This window comes from Trachypithecus francoisi, unplaced genomic scaffold (genome assembly GCF_009764315.1).
Source record: "Trachypithecus francoisi isolate TF-2019V2 unplaced genomic scaffold, Tfra_2.0 Lachesis_group4, whole genome shotgun sequence".
Classification (NCBI taxonomy): domain Eukaryota; kingdom Metazoa; phylum Chordata; class Mammalia; order Primates; family Cercopithecidae; genus Trachypithecus; species Trachypithecus francoisi.
In genome coordinates this window covers 137,954,300-137,973,376 of record NW_022681469.1, presented here as the reverse complement: position 1 = coordinate 137,973,376, position 19,077 = coordinate 137,954,300, and the positions used below count along the sequence as shown (strand labels likewise).

Below are 19,077 nucleotides of genomic sequence, written 5' to 3'. Positions count from 1 at the left end.
TTCTGCTACATAGAGAATGACATAAGGAACATTTTGGTATCATATCTTTGCAAAACTGCCTAATATTTCCTTGTGAAAAAATTAATAAACCTAAAATTAGGCCATGTATGGTGGCTCACGCTTATAATCCCAGCATTTTGGGAGGCTGAGGCAGGAGGATTGCTTGAGGCCAGGAGTTTGAGACAAGCCTGGTCAACATGAGACCCCATTATGTACCATTAAAAAAAATTTTAAGTAAAATGGCTGGGTTAAAACGTATTTTTTAAGGCTTTTGATACATACTTCAGACTGTACTCCAGAAAAGTTATACTAAAATGGCTCAATCAATGAATATCACTTTTGTTTATAATCATTGCCAGTCTGATAGGCAGAAATTCACAACCTATTTTAAAATTTACATTATAAAAATAAAAATATTTTCATGTGTATATAGGCAGTTTACATTTGCGTGTGTGAAAATTTCTCTTCATATCATTTGTTCATTCTTTTAAAACCAGAGCTGATCATAATCCTGAAAGACACAATCTCAGATGCCATGATCCAGAATGTCAAAATCCCAAAAGATCAAAATCCTGAAAGACAAAAAAGTCCTTAAAGTCTAAAATCCCCAAATCACAATCTTGAACAATGAAAATTTTGACTGTTGAAATCGTGAAAACTGAATTCTAGGGAGGGAGGGGATTTAGGGAAGGGATTTCCACTGTGTTTTCAGTTGTATGAGGCTAGGTGCATCGTGTTAGGTGGAACTATTACTTTGTTGCTGTCTTTATTTGGAAATTAAGTACAGTTTAAAGGAGACGCATTATGGGTGCCAAACTGACAAGGGGTGGATTTATGGTGTTAATTTCAGTTGTTGACTTGGCTGGATTAAGGAATATCTAGAAATCTGGGATATTATTTTGGGTGTGTCTGTGAGGGTGTGTCCAGAGATTAGCGTGTGAGTCCCACCGGACTAGGTAGGAAAGATATGTCTTCAATGTTGGCAGGCACCATCTAATTAGAGAGAAGAAATATAGAAAACAAGCTGATCTCTCTCTGAGAGCTGGGACCAATTTTTCTCTTGCTGCCGTGGACATCACAACTCCAGCCTTTAAACGTCAGGATTTACACCTGACCACCCCTGCTCCCTACACTCCCACTCCCTGGGGTTCTGAGGCTTTTGGCCTGGATTGAAAGTGAATGATTGGTTTCCCTGGTTCTGAGGCCTTTGCAACTGGACTAAGCCATGTTACAGCATCCCAAGGTGTCTAGCTTGCAGGCCTGTTGTGCAACTTCTCAGTCACCATAAGCACACGAGCCAGTTTCCTAATTCAGTTCCTTCTCGTATTTATTCACATATCCTATTGGTTCTGTCTCTCTGGAGAAGGCTAACTATTAAATAATAAAGATTTGGTACTGGGGAAGTCCAATATCATTCCTTCTCACTGTATTCCTTACAATACAATGGAAGAGATCTGTGAAATTGTTCCTTCAAAAAAGGGTGTGATTAAGTTACGCATACAATACTACCTAATGGTTTAAAAGCTAATTATTATCGGTGCTTTGAAAGCAGAAAATAATTGAATTGCAATGGCTGAGCAATAACCAGGTTTTCAGGTGGACAACATATACTTACAAAATTTGTAGATCACAACCACTGTCCAAATACAAGTGCATGAGGTGTTTCAAAGGTTACAGAAGTGAACACACAGGTAAAAAAGAACTCTCCCCTGCCAAATTATTCAATCATGTACAACTTCTGCCCTTCACATATAGCACCAATTCACTATGCTATGCATTTCATCTTTGCATAATTTTCAATACTGGAGGTATGAACTGGGTGAAATTTTGAGGAGAGTTAATTCATTTTATGAATATTTTGCAAATTTGACTCCATCAAAATATATGATCACAATGTTGATTTTGTGTATGTAAAAACACTGAGGCCAGGCCTGGTGGCTGATGCCTGTAATCCCAGCATTGGGAGGCCAAGGCAGGTGGATCACCTGAGGTCAGGAGTTCGAGACCAGCCTGGCCAACATGGTGACACCCTGTCACTACTAAAATTACAAAAAAACTAGCCCGGCACGGTAGTGTGCACCTGTAATCCCAGCTACTCAGGAGGCTGACACAGGAGAATTGCTTGAACTAGGAGGTGGAGGTTGCAGTGAGCCAAGATCATGCCACTGCACTCCAGCCTGGGTGACAGAGGGAGACTCTGTCTCAACAAAAAAAAACCAAAAAAGAACAACAAAAACATTGAAACTTTATTAATAAATGAAGATATGTCCTTTTTGTACATCTGCATTTGTGAAAAAAAATTTCTTGAGATCTTGGCTCTTTGGGCAACTGCACATATGGTGAGGACACATTGAGATTTTCGGTCAATTTTGTCAAAAGACTTAGGTTGCTTGTCATGGTATTTCAGATGACCACAATTATCAATTTAAGTGTACAGAATTATCAACTATGGAGATATACATTTATATATTTCACTTTTAGAATTTTTTTTTTTTTTTGAGACGGAGTCTCGCTCTGTCACCCAGGCTGGAGTGCAGTGGCGCAATCTCTGCTCACTGCAAGCTTCACCTCCCAGGTTCACGCCATTCTCCTGCCTCAGCCTCCCAAGTAGCTGGGACTACAGGCGCCCTCCACCACATCCAGCTAATTTTTTGAATATTTAGTAGAGACAGGGTTTCACTGTATTAGCCAGGAAGGTCTCGATCTCCTGACCTCGTGATCCACCCACCTTGGCCTCCCAAAGTGCTGGGATTACAGGCGTAAGCCACTGCGCCCAGCTGAACTATTTCTTTTATAAATATGGTTTATCTGGCTCATAACTGTTACATTTGTGTGACTGTTAGTATATCTGAGTGTTATGTCTGTAAAAACATGTATGTTATTACTGTTTTAGCATGTAAATAAAGCGGTCATGAAATGTCATGTATTAAAGTTTTATTTTTAATTAACATAATCGGACAATTTATGGTATACATAGTTATTTTTATGTTTCCTAAATCAATCCCCTATTAAAATGTAAACAAATTTTTTTTTGTTTTTTGAGATAGGGTCTCACTCTGTCACCCAGGCTGGAGTGCAGTGGCACTATCTCGACTCATATAGCCTTGACCTCCTGGGCTCAGGTGATCCTACCACCTCCGCCTCCCAAGTAGCTGGGATTACAGGAGTGCACCACCACACCCAGTTAATTTTTGTATTTTTTGTAGAGACAGGGTTTCGCTATGTTGCCCAGGGTGGTCTCCAACTCCTGGGCTCAAGAAATCCTCCCACTTCGGCTGCCCAAAGTGCTGGGATTTGGCTGGGCTCACGACTATAATCCCAGCACTTTGTGAGGCTGAGACGGGTGGATCACCTGAGGTCAAGAGTTTGAGACCAGCCTGATCAACACAGTGAAACCCCATCTCTAACAAAAAATACAAAAGATTAGCCAGGCGTGGAGGTGGACACCTGTAATCCCTGCTACCTGTGGGGGCTGAGGCATGAGAATTGCTTCAACCCATGAGGCGGAGGTTGCAGCACCTGACCAAATAAATGTCTTTTAGAGAATTTTTTAGGATTATTTTTTCCATAATTATGTTTTCAGGATTTTGATCTTTTGGGATTGTGGTTTTTGAGATTTTAGACCTTAGGGTTTTTGATTTTTTGGAATTTCAACATTTAGGATTGCATCTTTTGGGATTATGGGCCAAGCCCTTTTCAAACTGGGAGGTTCATGTGTTTGTGTGTATTTGTAAGACCCGGTATATTCAAGCAACTTTAACTGCTTTGGCTAGATAAATATTAGAGGTATTTTTCCAAGTTTGTCTTCTTATTTTGTTTGGATTTATTGATGTATTAAGTCTTTTTTGTTTTCTTTTTTAAATTAATTATTTTTTAAAAGAGACAAGGTCTTGTTATGTTGCTCAGGCTGGTCTCAAACTCCTGGGCTCAAGTAATCCTTCCTGCCTTGGCCTCCCAAAGTGCTGGGATTATAGGCATGAGTATTAAGGCCTTTTATTTTATGAGATGGAGTCTCGCTTTGTCACCCAGGTTGGAGTGCAGTGGCACACTCTCAGCTCACTGCAACCTCCACCTCCCTGGTCCAAGCAATTCCCCTGCCTCAGCCTCCTGAGTAGCTGGGATTACAGGCACATCCCACCACGCCAGGCTAATTTTTTTGTATTTGTAGTAGAGACTGGGTTTCACCATATTGGCCAGACTGGTCTTGAACTCTTGAGCTCAGGTGATCCTCTTGTCTCGGCCTCCCAAAGTGCTGGGATTACAGGCATGAGCCACCGTGCCTACCCTGAAACCAGGATTTCTTAAGGAGAAAGCACAGTCCTTTGTTTTTCAAAGCTGTTTTCTGTGCTGTATCTGCCTACTTAAATTGAAAACATAGTAAGAATCAAGACTACTGTTTCTAAAAGAAAGGAGATTAACTCAGATTATAAAAACATGCAAGGATTATAAAATGCCTTTTATTGTAATATTAGTTTGGTATTACTTCGTTAAGAGCGCCTCTAATAAAATCGTAAGATAACCTTTTATCCTATTATGAGAAGAATTTCATTAAAGAATGAAAATAAAAAAGCTAATATACATGCATCCTTGCAAATTTGGAACATGTTAAATAAATAAGAGGAACACTTGAAGATGATCTAGAAAATTCTGAGATTTCCAGAGAACCAGGCCTGGCAACATTATCACAGATGAGTGGCATCCCATAAAGGAAGTGTAGACTACCAAACAAACTTAATCTAAGAAAGATAATACTTACTATTCCAGAACTAAGATAATTTCTGATGCAGTCTCATAAACTTCATGTAAATTAATGACCCAAGGATTGTCCTGTGCTAGTTCAAGTACAGCAATCTCATGAATTATTTCCATCCGACAATCTTGGCCTTTTCTTCTTTTTCTCATGAACTTTGCAGCAAATTCTATCCCAGAATCTTTCTTTATACATTTCCTCACCACTGCAAATTTCCCCCTAGAATTAAACAAAAACATTCACTGTTAAAGTTGACAACTTTCCAGAGATGGCAGATTTCAATGAAATTTCCAAATAACCATTGGTAGATATTCAAATTTAGCTCATATACAATCACAAAAGTAGAAATATCACTTAGAAATTTATATAGGCTACATCTATAGATTTATGGATTTATCACATGAAACAAAATGTATAAATCTGCCCAATTCATTTTCTAAATAAAGAATAACAAATATTAAAGTCCATATTTTTTGCAGAGTTATACATAGCTTAATTTTTTGCACATTTCTACACAAAATGATTTGTCTTTAAAAAAGCCATTTGAGGCCAGGCATGGCGGGTCACCTTTGTAATCTCAGCATTTTGGGAGGCTGAGGCAGGTGGCTCACGTGAGGTCTGGAGTTCTGGACCAACCTGGCCAACACGGCGAAACCCCGTCTCTACTAATAATACAAAAATTAGCACATGGTGAAACTGCCTCTACTAAAAATACAAACATTAGCCAGGCATGGTAGTGCTACACCTGTAATCCAGCTACTCAGGAGGCTGAGGCATGGGAATCGCTTGAACCTGGGAGGTGGAGGTTGCAGCGAGCCAAGATGATGTCCAGCCTGGGTGACAGAGTAAGACTCTGTCTCCGGGGGCCGGGGGGGGTGGGGGGAAGCCATTTGATTTTTTAAGAGAAATTGGTCACCAGAATCCCTAATACGATGAATTTCACTGCATTAACTGACTCTAAAGAGCACTATCACTTTCTAAAGGTAAGGATCTCACTCATATATCACTTTAACTAGAGCATCAGCTAGAAATATTGTATTTTCTCACGAAGACAGATATAACAAAGTGTTATCTTGGTGCATTACTATTTGTCATTACACTAATAAGCAGGTAAACCAGGGACTCAGTATAGCATACTAATTAAAGGTATGAGCTCTGGAATTAAACCTATGTGGCCTTGAACCCTGTAAGTGGCACTTGACAGTAACCTTAGGTGGTTTATTTAACCTCTTTTAGTTTCATTTTTCTTTTCTTTCTTCTTCTTCTTTTTTTTTTTTTTAAAGAGACTGGGTCTCTCTATGTTGCTCAGGCTAGTATTGAACTCCTGGTCTCAAGTGATCCTGCTAGGATTAAACGCATGAGCCTCCATGCCCTAAGTCTCATTTTTCTTTTTTTTTTTTGTTGAGACGGAGTCTCGCTCTGTCGCCCAGGCTGGAGTGCAGTGGCCGGATCTCAGCTCACTGCAAGCTCCGCCTCCCGGGTTTACGCCATTCTCCTGCCTCAGCCTCCGGAGTAGCTGGGACTACAGGCGCCCGCCACCTCGCCCGGCTAGTTTTTTTTTTTTTTTGTATTTTTAGTAGGGACGGGGTTTCACCGTGTTAGCCAGGATGGTCTCGATCTCCTGACCTCGTGATCCGCCCGTCTCGGCCTCCCAAAGTGCTGGGATTACAGGCTTGAGCCACCGCGCCCGGCCTCATTTTTCTAATCTGTATAATAGAGACATAAATGGCATCTATTTCACAGGGTTGTGAGAATTAAATAATATATTTCAATTGCTTAGCATGGTACTTGCCACACAGTAAGTGCTCAATAAAATATTATTAATCACACAAACATCATTAAGCTGTGATAGTCATCACCCATACATCCACTGAATCCTTAGGTTGAAAGACAACTTAGAAATCATATAGTATTTTACCTAACGCCAAATGCCAATGCCTTATTTCAGACTGTGAGGTAATCTTTTCCACTACTGGGTACATATTATAATAATAAGGTCTTCACTACAAGACTAAACCTGACTTCAGCTGAAGGGCTACAGTCAGGGTCCTCTGCTGAGCAGTACAGACCAGACCTCACACTCTTTTCCACATGGCAGTCTATCAGATAGTGAACACAGCAAACATCATCTGTTAGCTGCCATTCCCTCTTCCCTTTCCCAATTTGCAATCAATCCTCATCACGATAGGGTTTTTTTTTTTTTTTTTTTCTTCCTTTAACAGATAGGGTCTCACTGTTGCCCAGGCTGGAGTGCAGTAGCACCATGATAGCTCACTGCAGCCTTGGACTTACGGGCTCAAGTGATCCTCCCACCTCAGCCTCCTGTATAGCTGGGATTATAGGCACGTGCCACCACGCCCACCTCCCCATAAGGTTCACTTCCTATTATGGCTCATCAGAAAATGTGCCAACCAAATCTGAAGCAACTAATCCAGGTATAATCAATCAAAGCATTACATCATTATTACTTTTGTTGCTCTTGGGACAATACAACCTAAGACTGCTTGTTAAAAAAACTTGACATGTTTTTCATATTTCAAATTGGGCTGATAAACTACTTAGATTTTTTCCACCTTGAATTTTTGTCACGTCAGTATCCTCATACTACATTTTTAAAATGATTGCTAAAAAATTTGGAATAATCAACAGCATGAATAGACAACCTACAGAACGGGAAAAAATATTTGCAAACTATGCCTCCAAAAAGGGTTGAGATCCAGAATCTACAAGGAACTCAAAAAACAAGAAAAAACCCAACCCGATTAAAAAGTGGGCAAAGGACATGAATAGACATTTTTTCAAAAGATGACATATAAGCAGCAAACAAACATGAAAAAATGTTCAAGATCACTAATCATCAAAGAAATGCAAATTACAACCACAATGAGGTACTGCTTTATACCAGTTGGAATGGCTATTAGTAAAAGGTCAAAAAACAACAAACGTTGGCGAACATACAAAGAAAAGGGAACGCTTATACGCTGTTGGTGGAAATGTAAATTAGTTCAGCCACTATGGAAAGTAGTTTGGAGATTTCTCAAAGAACTACCATCTGACTTGACTATCCCATTACAGGGTATCTACCCAAAGGAAAAGAAATTATATGAAAAAGACACCTGTACTCATACATTTATCACAGCCCTATTCACAATAGCAAAGGTTTTAACCTGTGTCCATCAGTGGATGACGGGACTAAAAATATGGTGTGTGTATGTATCATGGACTAATACACATCCATAAAAATAATGTCTTCTGCAGTAACATGGATGGAACTGGATGTCATTATCCTAAGTGAGATGACTCAAGCAGGAAGTAAAAAACTGCCTGTTTTTACTTTTAAGAGGGAACTAAATGGACAGATAGGCATACGGAGTGGAAAACAGACCAAAAGGTGAGACAGTGGCAAGGGGGTGAGGAATTAAATACTACCTATTGGGTACAATGTACACTATTTAGGCGATGAGCACACTAAAAGCCCAGACTTCACCATGACCCAATATATCCACGTGACACAAATGCAGTTGTACCCCTAAATCTATTTTTTTAAAAAAGCTTTCTAAAAAATTAATTGCAAGGCTTTAATTGCCCTGTTAAATTCTTTTTTGTTGTTGTTTTTGAGACACAGTCTCATTCTGTCGCCCAGGCTGGAGTGCAGTGGCACGATCTCAGCTCACTGCAACCTCCACCTCCCGGTTCAAGCAAATCTCATGCCTCAGCCTCCCAAATAGCTGGAATTACAAGCGCATGCCACCATGCCCAGCTAATTTTTTTATTTTCATTTTTTTTTTAGTAGAGATGGGGTTTCGCCACGTTGGCCAGGCTGGTCTCGAACTCCCGGCCTCAGGTGATCCACTCACCTTGGCCTCCCAAAATACTGGGATTACAGGTGTGAGCCACCGTGCCTGGCCTGCCCTGTTAAATTCTAACTTCTAGGCTTTGATCTAGCATTCTAGACTACTGACATAATTTTGAGTAGTAATTCTTCCTTCCCAGTGATTGTTAACTGCAAATATAATTTTCATTTCTTCCATGTTTTTATCATTAGTAATATAAATGTGGAATGACAAATCCTTAGGCAAAGGCCTATGGCTGTTCAGTTTGGTAACAACCCACCTAACAGCACCCTTATTCAGATCAAAGTTCTTTTGTTCACAGAAATATGAAAGACTTCTACAGATATTAGAGAGAGTAACTATAAATGAATTCCTCAAAGACTAATACCTTTCATTTTATCCCACAAAATCATTAGGCTAACATCTCCATCAAGTTTTAAAAGGTTCCCAATGATCTCTTAATTCCTTTAAGAAAGAAAACAATTATTAATAATTTGATATTTTCATACCTACATATCTGCAGTTAAGAGAAGAGGAAAGTTAAATTTGTAAAAAATTTATCTGAAATGAAGCCTCAACATATAATCGGCAGCAAACATGTTCCTGGTAAATTAGAAATGACTCAGTAGAACGGCCCTCAAACACATATCATACATACAAATGTTTACTGTTGCCACACCTGACATTCAAAGCAATAAAGTACTGTGCAGTAAGTAAAAAACTACTTATTACATAGCCTAAAAGTATATTTTTAAGGACCGAATGGGAAGACAGTTAATTCAGCAAACAGAATTCGAACTCAAAATTATGTCAGTAGTCTAGAACGAAAGATCAAAATCTATAAGCTAGAATTTAACAGGGCAAATTAAAAACGGACTCACACACATTGCTAACCTGTGAACTCTGGGAGCCCTGTTACAGAACAGCCATTGCCAAATTCTGGGGCCTCTTCCCCATACTTATTCATCTGCTGCTCATGCTCCTCACCCATTCCTTTAGGTGCCAGAATGCAGTTCCCACGGCTCTCTTTTCATACCAATGACTACTCTGACACCACCTCTGTTTTTCCAGAAACATTTCTCACAGTTCTAGATTTATTATTTTCTTTCCATCATATCCTGTAAGTAAAGGGCAAACAGGATGGTAAATATTTTTGGCTTTGTGGACCAGAGGGTTTCTGCGGCAATGACTCAAGTCCACTGTTGTAGAACAAAAGCAGCCATACAAGAAAGGTAAATGAATGGGTGTCTTTGGCTTCCAATGAAACTTTTACACCGAAATTTGAATTTCATAAGATTTTCATGTTATTAAATATTACTCTTATTCTAATTTTTTTAACTATTAAAAAATGTAAAACATAAAAAATGTAAAAACAGCTTGTGAGTCTTTCAAAAATAGGTGGTTGGCTATAGTTTGCTGAACCCTGCTCTATCCTTTCAAAAATAGGTGGTTGGCTGTAGTTTGCTGAATCCTGCTCTATCCTTTCAAAAATAGGTGGTTGGCTGTAGTTTGCTGAACCCTGATCTATCCTATGATGAATAAAACTCTTCCATCGTTCTAACACCACATACCAGTGAAACTGACATCATGACAGCAGCTCGCAATGATTTGAGGAAGCATGCATGCCTTCATCTCTAAATGACTGGTGCAATGAGAGGGGGACCCTTCAAACCACTCAAAGAGTCAGAGGAGATAATAACAGATTTCTTGGAGCTGTTCTACACAGCCACATTGTATAAAGAAAACATGAGATTCAGTATTCAAGCTGCAAAGTCCCAGTGTATATGCTCAGAATTACATTGACAGAGTTCCCTAAATTCCATACCTCAAAAGGGTTCCAACATGCATATTTTACCATGATTTTATGGTAAAAATTATGACTATACCTCAACCTTTAACTTTAGGTTATTGAGTCCTCTACAAAACATTTTAAAAATGATGTTTCTCTGACATTGGGGCCATGGTTATATATAACTGACTTGGGGCTGATGAGGTCCGAAGGGCATGTTTGCTGCACATCTACTTTTTTTGTTGACTCAAAAGCCAAACTTCTTCCTAGAATATACAGTTGCCATACTTTTCAGGTTTATTTTTTCATTTCAAAAACATCTACATTTCACTAATAGGTACAAAACTGGGAACTTAGGTTTTCATTAAATATTTTGGGATGAATATCAGAAATGAATACATTTCAGAACTACTCATTGAAAACATATTCCAGAGAGGTGGGAAAGGTAAGATACATAAACAATTATAACAAGAGGAGGTGACATTTGATTGAGAACCACCAGTCCAAGCTCCTTAAGAACTTTGCATTATCAGTGCCTAAAAACAGTGCTTAGGGAGACAGGGTGAGTATCTTTAGGTAGGTATGTTTGCTAAGGAGTTTGGGCTTCATCAGGCTTAAAATTGGAGCCTATTAGAATACTGAAAATAACTGTTTACAAAAGATAATTCCGGTTGGGCATGGTGGCTCATGCCTGTAATACCAGCACTTTCGGAGGCTGAAGTAGGTGGATTGCTTGAGCCCAGGAGTTCAAGACCAGCCTGGGCAACATGGTGAAACCTTGTCTCTACAAAAAATACAAAAATTAGACGGGCATGGTTGTGTGCACCTGTGGTCCTGGCACTTGAGAGGCTGGGATGGGAGGATCACTTGAGCCTGGGACAACTAGGCTGTCAAGATCATGCCACTGTACTCTGGCCTGAGCAACAGAATGAGACCCTGTCTCACACAAAACAAAACAAAACAAAACAAAACAAAACAAAACAGATAATTCTAATAGTGTTGTGAAGAGCGGATTGCCAGCGATAATAGAAACAGGCCAATAAAATAATTCAAAGCAGTAGGCCTGCACTCAAGTACCAGCAGTAGGGACTGGGAAGAGAGAAAACGTTTAAAAGACACTTCAAGTCAAGATTTATTAGCACTCCCTGGCAGGTGTGAGTTGTAGGCAGCGATGAAGGAGAAGGGAAAGGTGAAAGTCGTAGATGACTTTTAGATTTTTAATATAGGTACTGTGTAAATGTGGTACCAGTTATAGTACTGTGTAATGTGGTACGAGTTATAGTTGGACAGAAGTTTGAGCTCCCTTTTTTGGTGAAGAGAATTCCATTTATTGAAGGGATTCCAAATATAAATTCAAGTGTTGGATTACAGACAAAGGTGAAGAGATAATAGAATATATAACATTCAGGTAAACATCAGAAAATACACATGCTAATTTGAGCAGTACACAGGGTAAGTAAAATAATGTCCAAGGTCCTGTTTTATTCTAGGTTGAAGTGCTTTGCTTATACCTTTATCATATTTATGTCAGTCTTACATATTACAACTTGTACTATGTCTCTCAGTTGGATTGTGAGTTTCAGGGACCTCACTTATTACTCATCTTTTTATCTCTATAGTGCCTGCCTGGCTAATTTTGTATTTTTAGTAGAGATGAAGTTTCACCACGTTGGCCAGGCTGCTCTCAAGCTTCTGACCTCAAGTGATCCGCCCACCTTGGCCTCCTAAAGTGCTGGGATTACAGGTGTGAGCCACGACGCCCAGCTGGGATGATGTCTTAAAGGTAAAGAGTTCCATTCAAGAAACACCTAGAATGGATTTTATCTTCCTTACCGCTGAAAGGATCAAGGAAAAGACTCTAGGTGTAAAAATCAGTGAGTCCATTCAAATAAGATATTAGCATGCGTGATAAGAAAAGGCAGGGCTTTACAAGTCAAACTTGGTTTTAAATTCTGGCTAATAACTGTGTAATACTGAGCAATTTATTAATCCTTTGGATCCTGGGATTCCTCATCTGTAAAATAAGATCAGTGGCACTTTACCATACAGGGCAGTGAAGACTATACAGTAATCAGTGGCTATTTTTATTGATTTTGGCATGAATTTCAGATCTATGATATAACCAATGATAATAATTTTTTTAAAAATCATAGAACAGGAGTTCTGGGGGTGAGCTATTTAGTCTACATAACGTATAAATTCTCTCAAGAAATCTAGTTAACTTCTTACTTGAAGAGGTGACTCAATGACTACAGCTACTTAGTTTTCTAATGCATTTGGTTCAATAATCAGATTTTATAAAACTGTGTCATCTATAGTTTTATGAAGAGACTAAAATTCAAATTCTTAAATTTATGTATTTTAAATTAATTTAACATTTTAAGCATTAACTTTTCAAAATTGAACAGGTGACTGACTTAAAGTACCTGTCTGAGAGCAGAAGCCATACTTTCCAAGCAACTTTATTGTTGAACCACAAATATGGCCAATTTTCTGTTATCCATCCAAAGTATCAGATTACCCAAAATTGTTTGTAAATAAAATTCTTCAAACTAATGACTAGTTGTCAAATCTTAAATAACATCTCTGTTAAAACAAAGCAATTTCTGCATGGATATTACTTAATAAAGGTCTTTATTTCTTAAAAAATAACGTATGACACATGCTTAAGTTGCTGTCAGATACAAAAACTGAAGCTATTACCTACAGCCATAAATCTAGGTAAGGATACACAGTCCCCAAAATACCCACCCAGAGTCCCCTTTCAGTTTGAATATTATTCTCTGAAAAAAAATCCTTTCTTGTCCCTGTTACCCCTACTGCTCTGAGGAGAAGGAGATAGGACGTCCCTAATTTACTTTAAGGCCTCAGTGGTGACTTAACTATATGACACTGAAGCTTAACCATGTTTGTTCCAATGTCGAACTCACTAACATATCCTTTCATCAGAATGATAGGAAATTGCTTTAGTCGTAAGATATGACTACAGATTATTCTTTGAAAAACATGTGTGGTGTAATGAGAATGATTTCAAAGTCAGGAGTCCCAGCTGTTATCTCTCACAAGACTTAAACTCTGTCTTTGTTTTCTCATCTGAAAAACGGGACTTTCCAAACAGGCTTGTGGTGAGAATCAACGAGATAATGCATGTGAAAGCACTTGCAAAACTGTAAAGCCTGCACACTTATAAAGTACCTGTTTCAGATGGGAATTTGTAATTTTTTGCCTTAGGAAAATCCAACTATTAGCATGCATCAATATTTTTAAAGTGTTCTTTTGGCTTTTTTTTTTAAGAAAAAATTTATGAGTATATTAAAAACATTAAAGTTGAGGACTAGATAATGAAAACAAATGTAAGGCAAATCATTTGATATGAAATTGGTGTATCTTTAAGTTCCTAGAAACATCTTTCTGTTCCTATATTATCAATAAACTTAAGGGAAATCAACATGAAAAAAATTCTCAGAACCCAAGGTCATTTCTCTTGTGTGCCCCAGTAAGGAAATCGTTAATGTGGTTTACACTGGCATACATCCTGACTCAAAGCAAAGTAACAAGCCTTAGGAATAACCAGTCAAGCTTCAAGCAATAAAACAATGTTTTACATCATATATTTACCCTTATTTACGCTGCTATGGACTCTGCTGGAGACATGAAAGAATGTGACATTTCTTAAAATAATCAACATCACATCCTGTCACTACTCTGGAATCAATGCTGACCATTAAAAAAATTCTCTTTGAACAGTGATCTCATTGCAAGTTTTAGATCTGTGATAACATAGTAGCACCTGAAAAAGATCTATTTGTTTGAACAGTTAACTCTTCACACCCCTTCTGCATTTTACTAAATGAAAGGCCACAGAATAAAATGAAAAAGAAAAAATCTGTTTTTCTTCCCACATTATTAAAATACAAACGAGTATTCTGCAAGTTCTTTATCAGAATGAGATTAGAGTTATATCAGAAATGCAACCAGAGTTAATAGTTGGAAAAATAAGTTTTCTACCTTATCAAAGATCAAGCAAAAACACACTTAACTATGTTAAAACCATAAACACAGGCAAAATTTATAAACCTTAAACAAGGACTGCTTATAGCACCAACAGAACTTTCACTTCCTGAGACTTCATTACTTTTACCAGAAATAGAGGCATATTTTGAGATTGTGCAGGTTTTCTTTTTTGGTTACATTTAAAATAACAGCGTATTGAATTACACTATGAATTACATTTACTGAGTGCCTCCCTTAAGCTAAGCACAGCCTTAAGGCTACGTGTTTTACTTAATTCTCTCAACAACCCTATGAGGCAATAAACGGTTAGGTAATGCACTCAAGTCCACATAACTAGTAACAGCCAAGACTCAATCTCACACTGACTCCAAAGCCAATATTCTTAAGCACTGCATTAAACTGCTATGTGATAAAAAAGGGTGCTACAAGGAAAACAATAGATTTAATTTTATTTTTCAGTTCCAGGCTCTTATATCAAGTATTTAATAATTGCATTGTTATGCTGCTTTATGACCTACTCCTTTTGTAAAGAAATTTATGTAAGAAAAGGTATGTACCACCACGCCCAGCTAATTTTTGTATTTCTAGCAGAGACGGGGTTTCACCACATTGGCCAGGCTGGTCTCGAACTCCTGACCTCAGGTGATCCACTCGCCTGAGTCTCCCAAAATGCTGGGATTACGGGCGTGAGCCACTGTGCCCGTCCAATTTTCCTTCTTTTAGGTAATATGGGTTACTTCAGAATGTTTGGAATGTCGACAAATTAGAATACACAGCTAAGTCACAGCTCCCTTCACCTTTTGTCACAAAGTATGCACAGATCCAGTCAACTAGGGCCTAGCAGTGAAGTAAATCTTGCTCCTGAAAGGTATTTTTCCTTTTGTTAACATTTAGGAATAAGTAAGACTTTGTTAAGGTAGGATTCCACACTCCCTACCCCGCCCCCACAAAAAAAAACTATTTTCTAAAGTTACCTTAATATGTGTAAGGCAGTGTGTTTTTAACATAACCAATGTTACATTGTTTGCCTTTTCAAGACCCCAGCTGAAGGCTGTTCCAACTGTCAGGTCCTTTCCCATTACAACATGGTGCTATTTTGCAACCATGACAAATGCTGGCAATAATGAGAACATTTACTGAACGCCATGTGGCAAGCCCAGTGGTATGCGCTTGACAGGCATGGCATCTTCAGGACACCTCTGAGGTAGGTGGTGTCATCATTATACTGGTTTTGCGGATGAGGAAAGTGAGGCTGGGGAGTCTAACCCCTCCAAAGGAAAACACAGCAACCAGCGCACGAATATGAACTCAGGTCTGCCCCCAAAGCCAGAGAATTTAACAACTTCCCCACACTGTTCTCAAGGAAGAGTCCCCAAATCCCACAAAAATCACTCGATCACCCCTCTTCAGCATGCAAAATGTAAAGCATCCGAATAGCCTGCACTTGCAACTCTGGAGACAAGCTCTCCTTATTCCCACAAAAAAAGGGGTGGGTTAGGGTGGGGTAAGGGGAGAAGGCAAGAATCGGTTCCCAGCAAAGTAAAAAGAGCGAGAAAAGGGCCAAGCGCCTACGAAAGAAACCAATCTAAACTCGAGGCAAAGGGACCTAAATATTTTAGAACTAAAATGGCACAAAACCAACCAAGAAAACGAAAATGAATTCAGCAGAAGACCGACACAAGGTAACAGAGCACCGGTGTAAAGGAAGCTGTCACAACGGATGCTGTATTTTATTAAAACCACACAGAGAGACCAAGAAAGTCGCAAGAGTTGAAGGAAAAAAACAAAGCCAGCTCCACAGACCTCTGCTTTTCAGACCCGCTGCTCGGGGTGAAAGGCAGAGCGCGGTCCGCACCTTCTTTCGTTAAATCGCCATTCGAAACGCCACAGAGAACCAAAGGGCTGAGGAGAGGAAAGTGTCCGCGTCTCCAGGACCGCCATCGAGTTACCATCACTCGCTCGCTGGGCGCGGCATGTGGTGGGGGTGGGGAGGCGCTGGTGCGACTCGGCTGCCCTACTCGCCGTCAGCACCCAAGTTTGTGCCAAGTCACAAAGCGCGTTATCGGCAGGAGCAACGCCACCTCAGCCTCGCCGCCGGGCCCGGCACTCATCTGCGCCCGCGTCCCGCCCCGCGCATCCGGAAAGCTTCCGCGCCGGGCCCCGCCCGTCCTCACCTGCCCAGCTCCCGGCCCGGGCACAGGCTGTAGCTGTCCTGGAAGGGCTCGGTGCGCACCGCGGCACGGATCTCTGTCAGCAGCCCGCGGGCCTGGGGCGGCGGCGGCGGCCGGCACGGCCCCCTTGGACCCCGGCCGGCCCGGCCCGAGCCTGAGGTGGCGGCTGGGGAGGAGCCGCCGCTGCCCGGCTTCTCCAGAGGGATCATGGTGTTCAGGCCCGCTTCTTTCCTGGCCGCCTGTTCGCTCCGAGCAGCCGGAGGGTCACGGACCCACCCCCAGCTCCTAGTGCCAGTCCGCGGAGCCTTCAAACACCCGCTCTCCCCAGCGCGGCGCTAAGACTGCGGCAGGCAGGCTACCGGCAGCCCAGCTCCGCCCATGGCCCCGCGCCTGGCCCCGCCCCGTGACCACCCCGCGCCTGCCCTGCGCCCTGCTTTTGGCTCCGGCAAAACCCACCCCACGTCCGCCCCGCCCCTAACTCCGCCCCTCCCCGTCCCAGCCTCACTCCGTGGCTGCCCCGCCCCCTCTCTGAGCTCCTGTGGGGTCCTGAGCGCCCGATGCCTCACGCGCGCCCTCTGCAGCTCAGGGGGAGAAGGTGCAGCTTTCGGGACGGCCCGGAGGCTGGAGGCGACTCACAGCACCACCCTTTGGCCAGGACCGCCTACTGCGTTAGCAGAGTTGCGCACCTGTTGAGCATCTGAGAGTCACAAAAGCTGACCTTTGCTTAATAAAAGGCATTTGAGCTGTAAGCGGGGCTTCACGTGGTGGGAAGGGGTGATGAGTCCCTGATCTCCGTACACTGGGGGAGGGGCCTGGAGGCAGGAGTTGTATAAAGATTATTAACCCTGCACGCTAGCCCTTTGAAATAGACACTATTATATTGTCTGTAGTCGTCCCTATATTTACCTTCGAGGTCTTCTCATCCAGTCTTACGACTTTAATTACCATCTATATGCTCATGACTACAGAATTTGTATCTCTAGCTTTCAAATATTCCCTGAACTTCAGACTGGTGTATTCAACTATGCATTTGGCATCTCCACTTAGATGTCAAATTAGCATCTCAGGCTTAACATACACAAAAGTGAGTTCCTGACTGGTCTTCATGAATGCACTCCTACCCAGCTTTCCCCGTCTCAGTTTTCTTCATCTCCTTCCTTCTAACTGTTCAGGCCAAAAATCTTGGGATGAGCACTGACGCCTCTCTCATGCCCATCTCCAGTTTGTCAGTGCGGCATTTGATCATTTCTCTCTATTTCCACCTTACCACCATGGCCTGAGCCACCGTTATCTCTTATCTGGATTATTGTGATAGTTTACTAACTGGACCACCTGCTGCCATCCTTCTTCCTCCCTAATGCCGCATAGTTCATTTTCAAGGCAATGAGAGTGATCTTTTAAAAATCGAAACCAGGCCGGGCGCGGTGGCTCACGCCTGTAATCCCACCACTTAGGGAGGCCAAGGCGGGCGAATCACAAGGTCAGGAGATCGAGACCATCCTGGCTAACATGGTGAAACCCCGTCTCTACTAAAAATACAAAAAATTAGCCGGGCGTGATGGCGGGTGCCTGTAGTCCCAGCTACTCGGGAGGGTGAGGCAGGAGAATGGTGTGTACCCGGGAAGTGGAGGTTGCAGTGAGCCGAGATGGCGCCACTGCACTCCAGCCTGGGCGACAGAGCGAGACTCCGTCTCAAAAAAAAAAAAAAAAAAAAAAAAAAAATCGAAACCAAATCGCGCCACTGCTCTGCTCAAACTGTCTCAGTGGAGTTTTGCTTCTGGCACTGATAATATTAGTTTATTTGTGATCAACATTCTCACTAAGAAAAAACAGAAAAGTTGGCAAAAGTTAAAAAATTCCTCTCCCAGCAGGGACTTGGATGACTGAAATCCTGGAAAGATAGGCAGCTCAGAAAGCTGCCACTTTCCCATGAGGTATTTGATGATTTTAAAGCAATGGCTGAAAGAGTGAGAAAGTAAGCAGAGCTTTCAGCCATCTCATGGGGTTGGGGAGACCAAAAAATTGGAGTTTAGGGCCTGTTTAGGATGAGGGGCTGGTAAGCAATTAGACTTTCAGCTGGGACTCCGAAGGGCTATACCCTAGGGGCATGGATGAAAGGGAAGTAGACCCAAGGGGCAGAAGACCAGCTTCAAAGGCAATAGTAAATATTCTCTCCGGCGAAAAAGAGCGTCATCCAGAGCCACACATTATCCGTATAATATTTTATACACCATGTCTGAAACAATTTAAACAAAGGACACAGAATTGTCTTAAAAACTAAGGGAAAAAACAGAAATAAAAACCAGATATTAAAGTTTAAAGACAGATTTTAAAATAATTCTGTTTCATATCTTCAAGAAATTAAATGACAAGATTAAGAGTTTTCAGCAGAGAACTGGAAACTCCAAAGAAGAATACAATGGAATTTTGGAATTGGAGAAAAAACCACACTAACTAAAACTACTACAGAATTATGGGTTTAATAACAGATTAGATACAACTGAAGTAGGAATTAGTGAA

The 19,077-nt window shown here is 41.0% G+C and overlaps 1 protein-coding gene across 4 annotated transcripts in view; it reads right to left on the bottom strand.

The window, feature by feature from the left end:
• Window positions 1-17,016, bottom strand: part of STK17A (serine/threonine kinase 17a) — a 44,149-nt gene extending 27,133 nt beyond the window's left edge. Inside the window, exons 1-2 of one of the 4 annotated variants that reach the window (XM_033193927.1) lie at window positions 16,561-17,016; window positions 4,757-4,969 (exon numbers count right to left, since the gene is read on the bottom strand). In XM_033193927.1, the coding sequence (XP_033049818.1) occupies window positions 4,757-4,969; window positions 16,561-16,766 (419 nt within the window). In that variant the 5' untranslated portion in view covers window positions 16,767-17,016. Of the gene's footprint in view, window positions 1-4,756; window positions 4,970-16,189; window positions 16,434-16,560 lie in introns of those variants that run through there. The other 3 variants (XM_033193928.1, XM_033193929.1, XM_033193930.1) reach the window with 3 other exon arrangements.
• Window positions 17,017-19,077: the final 2,061 nt, after the last annotated feature.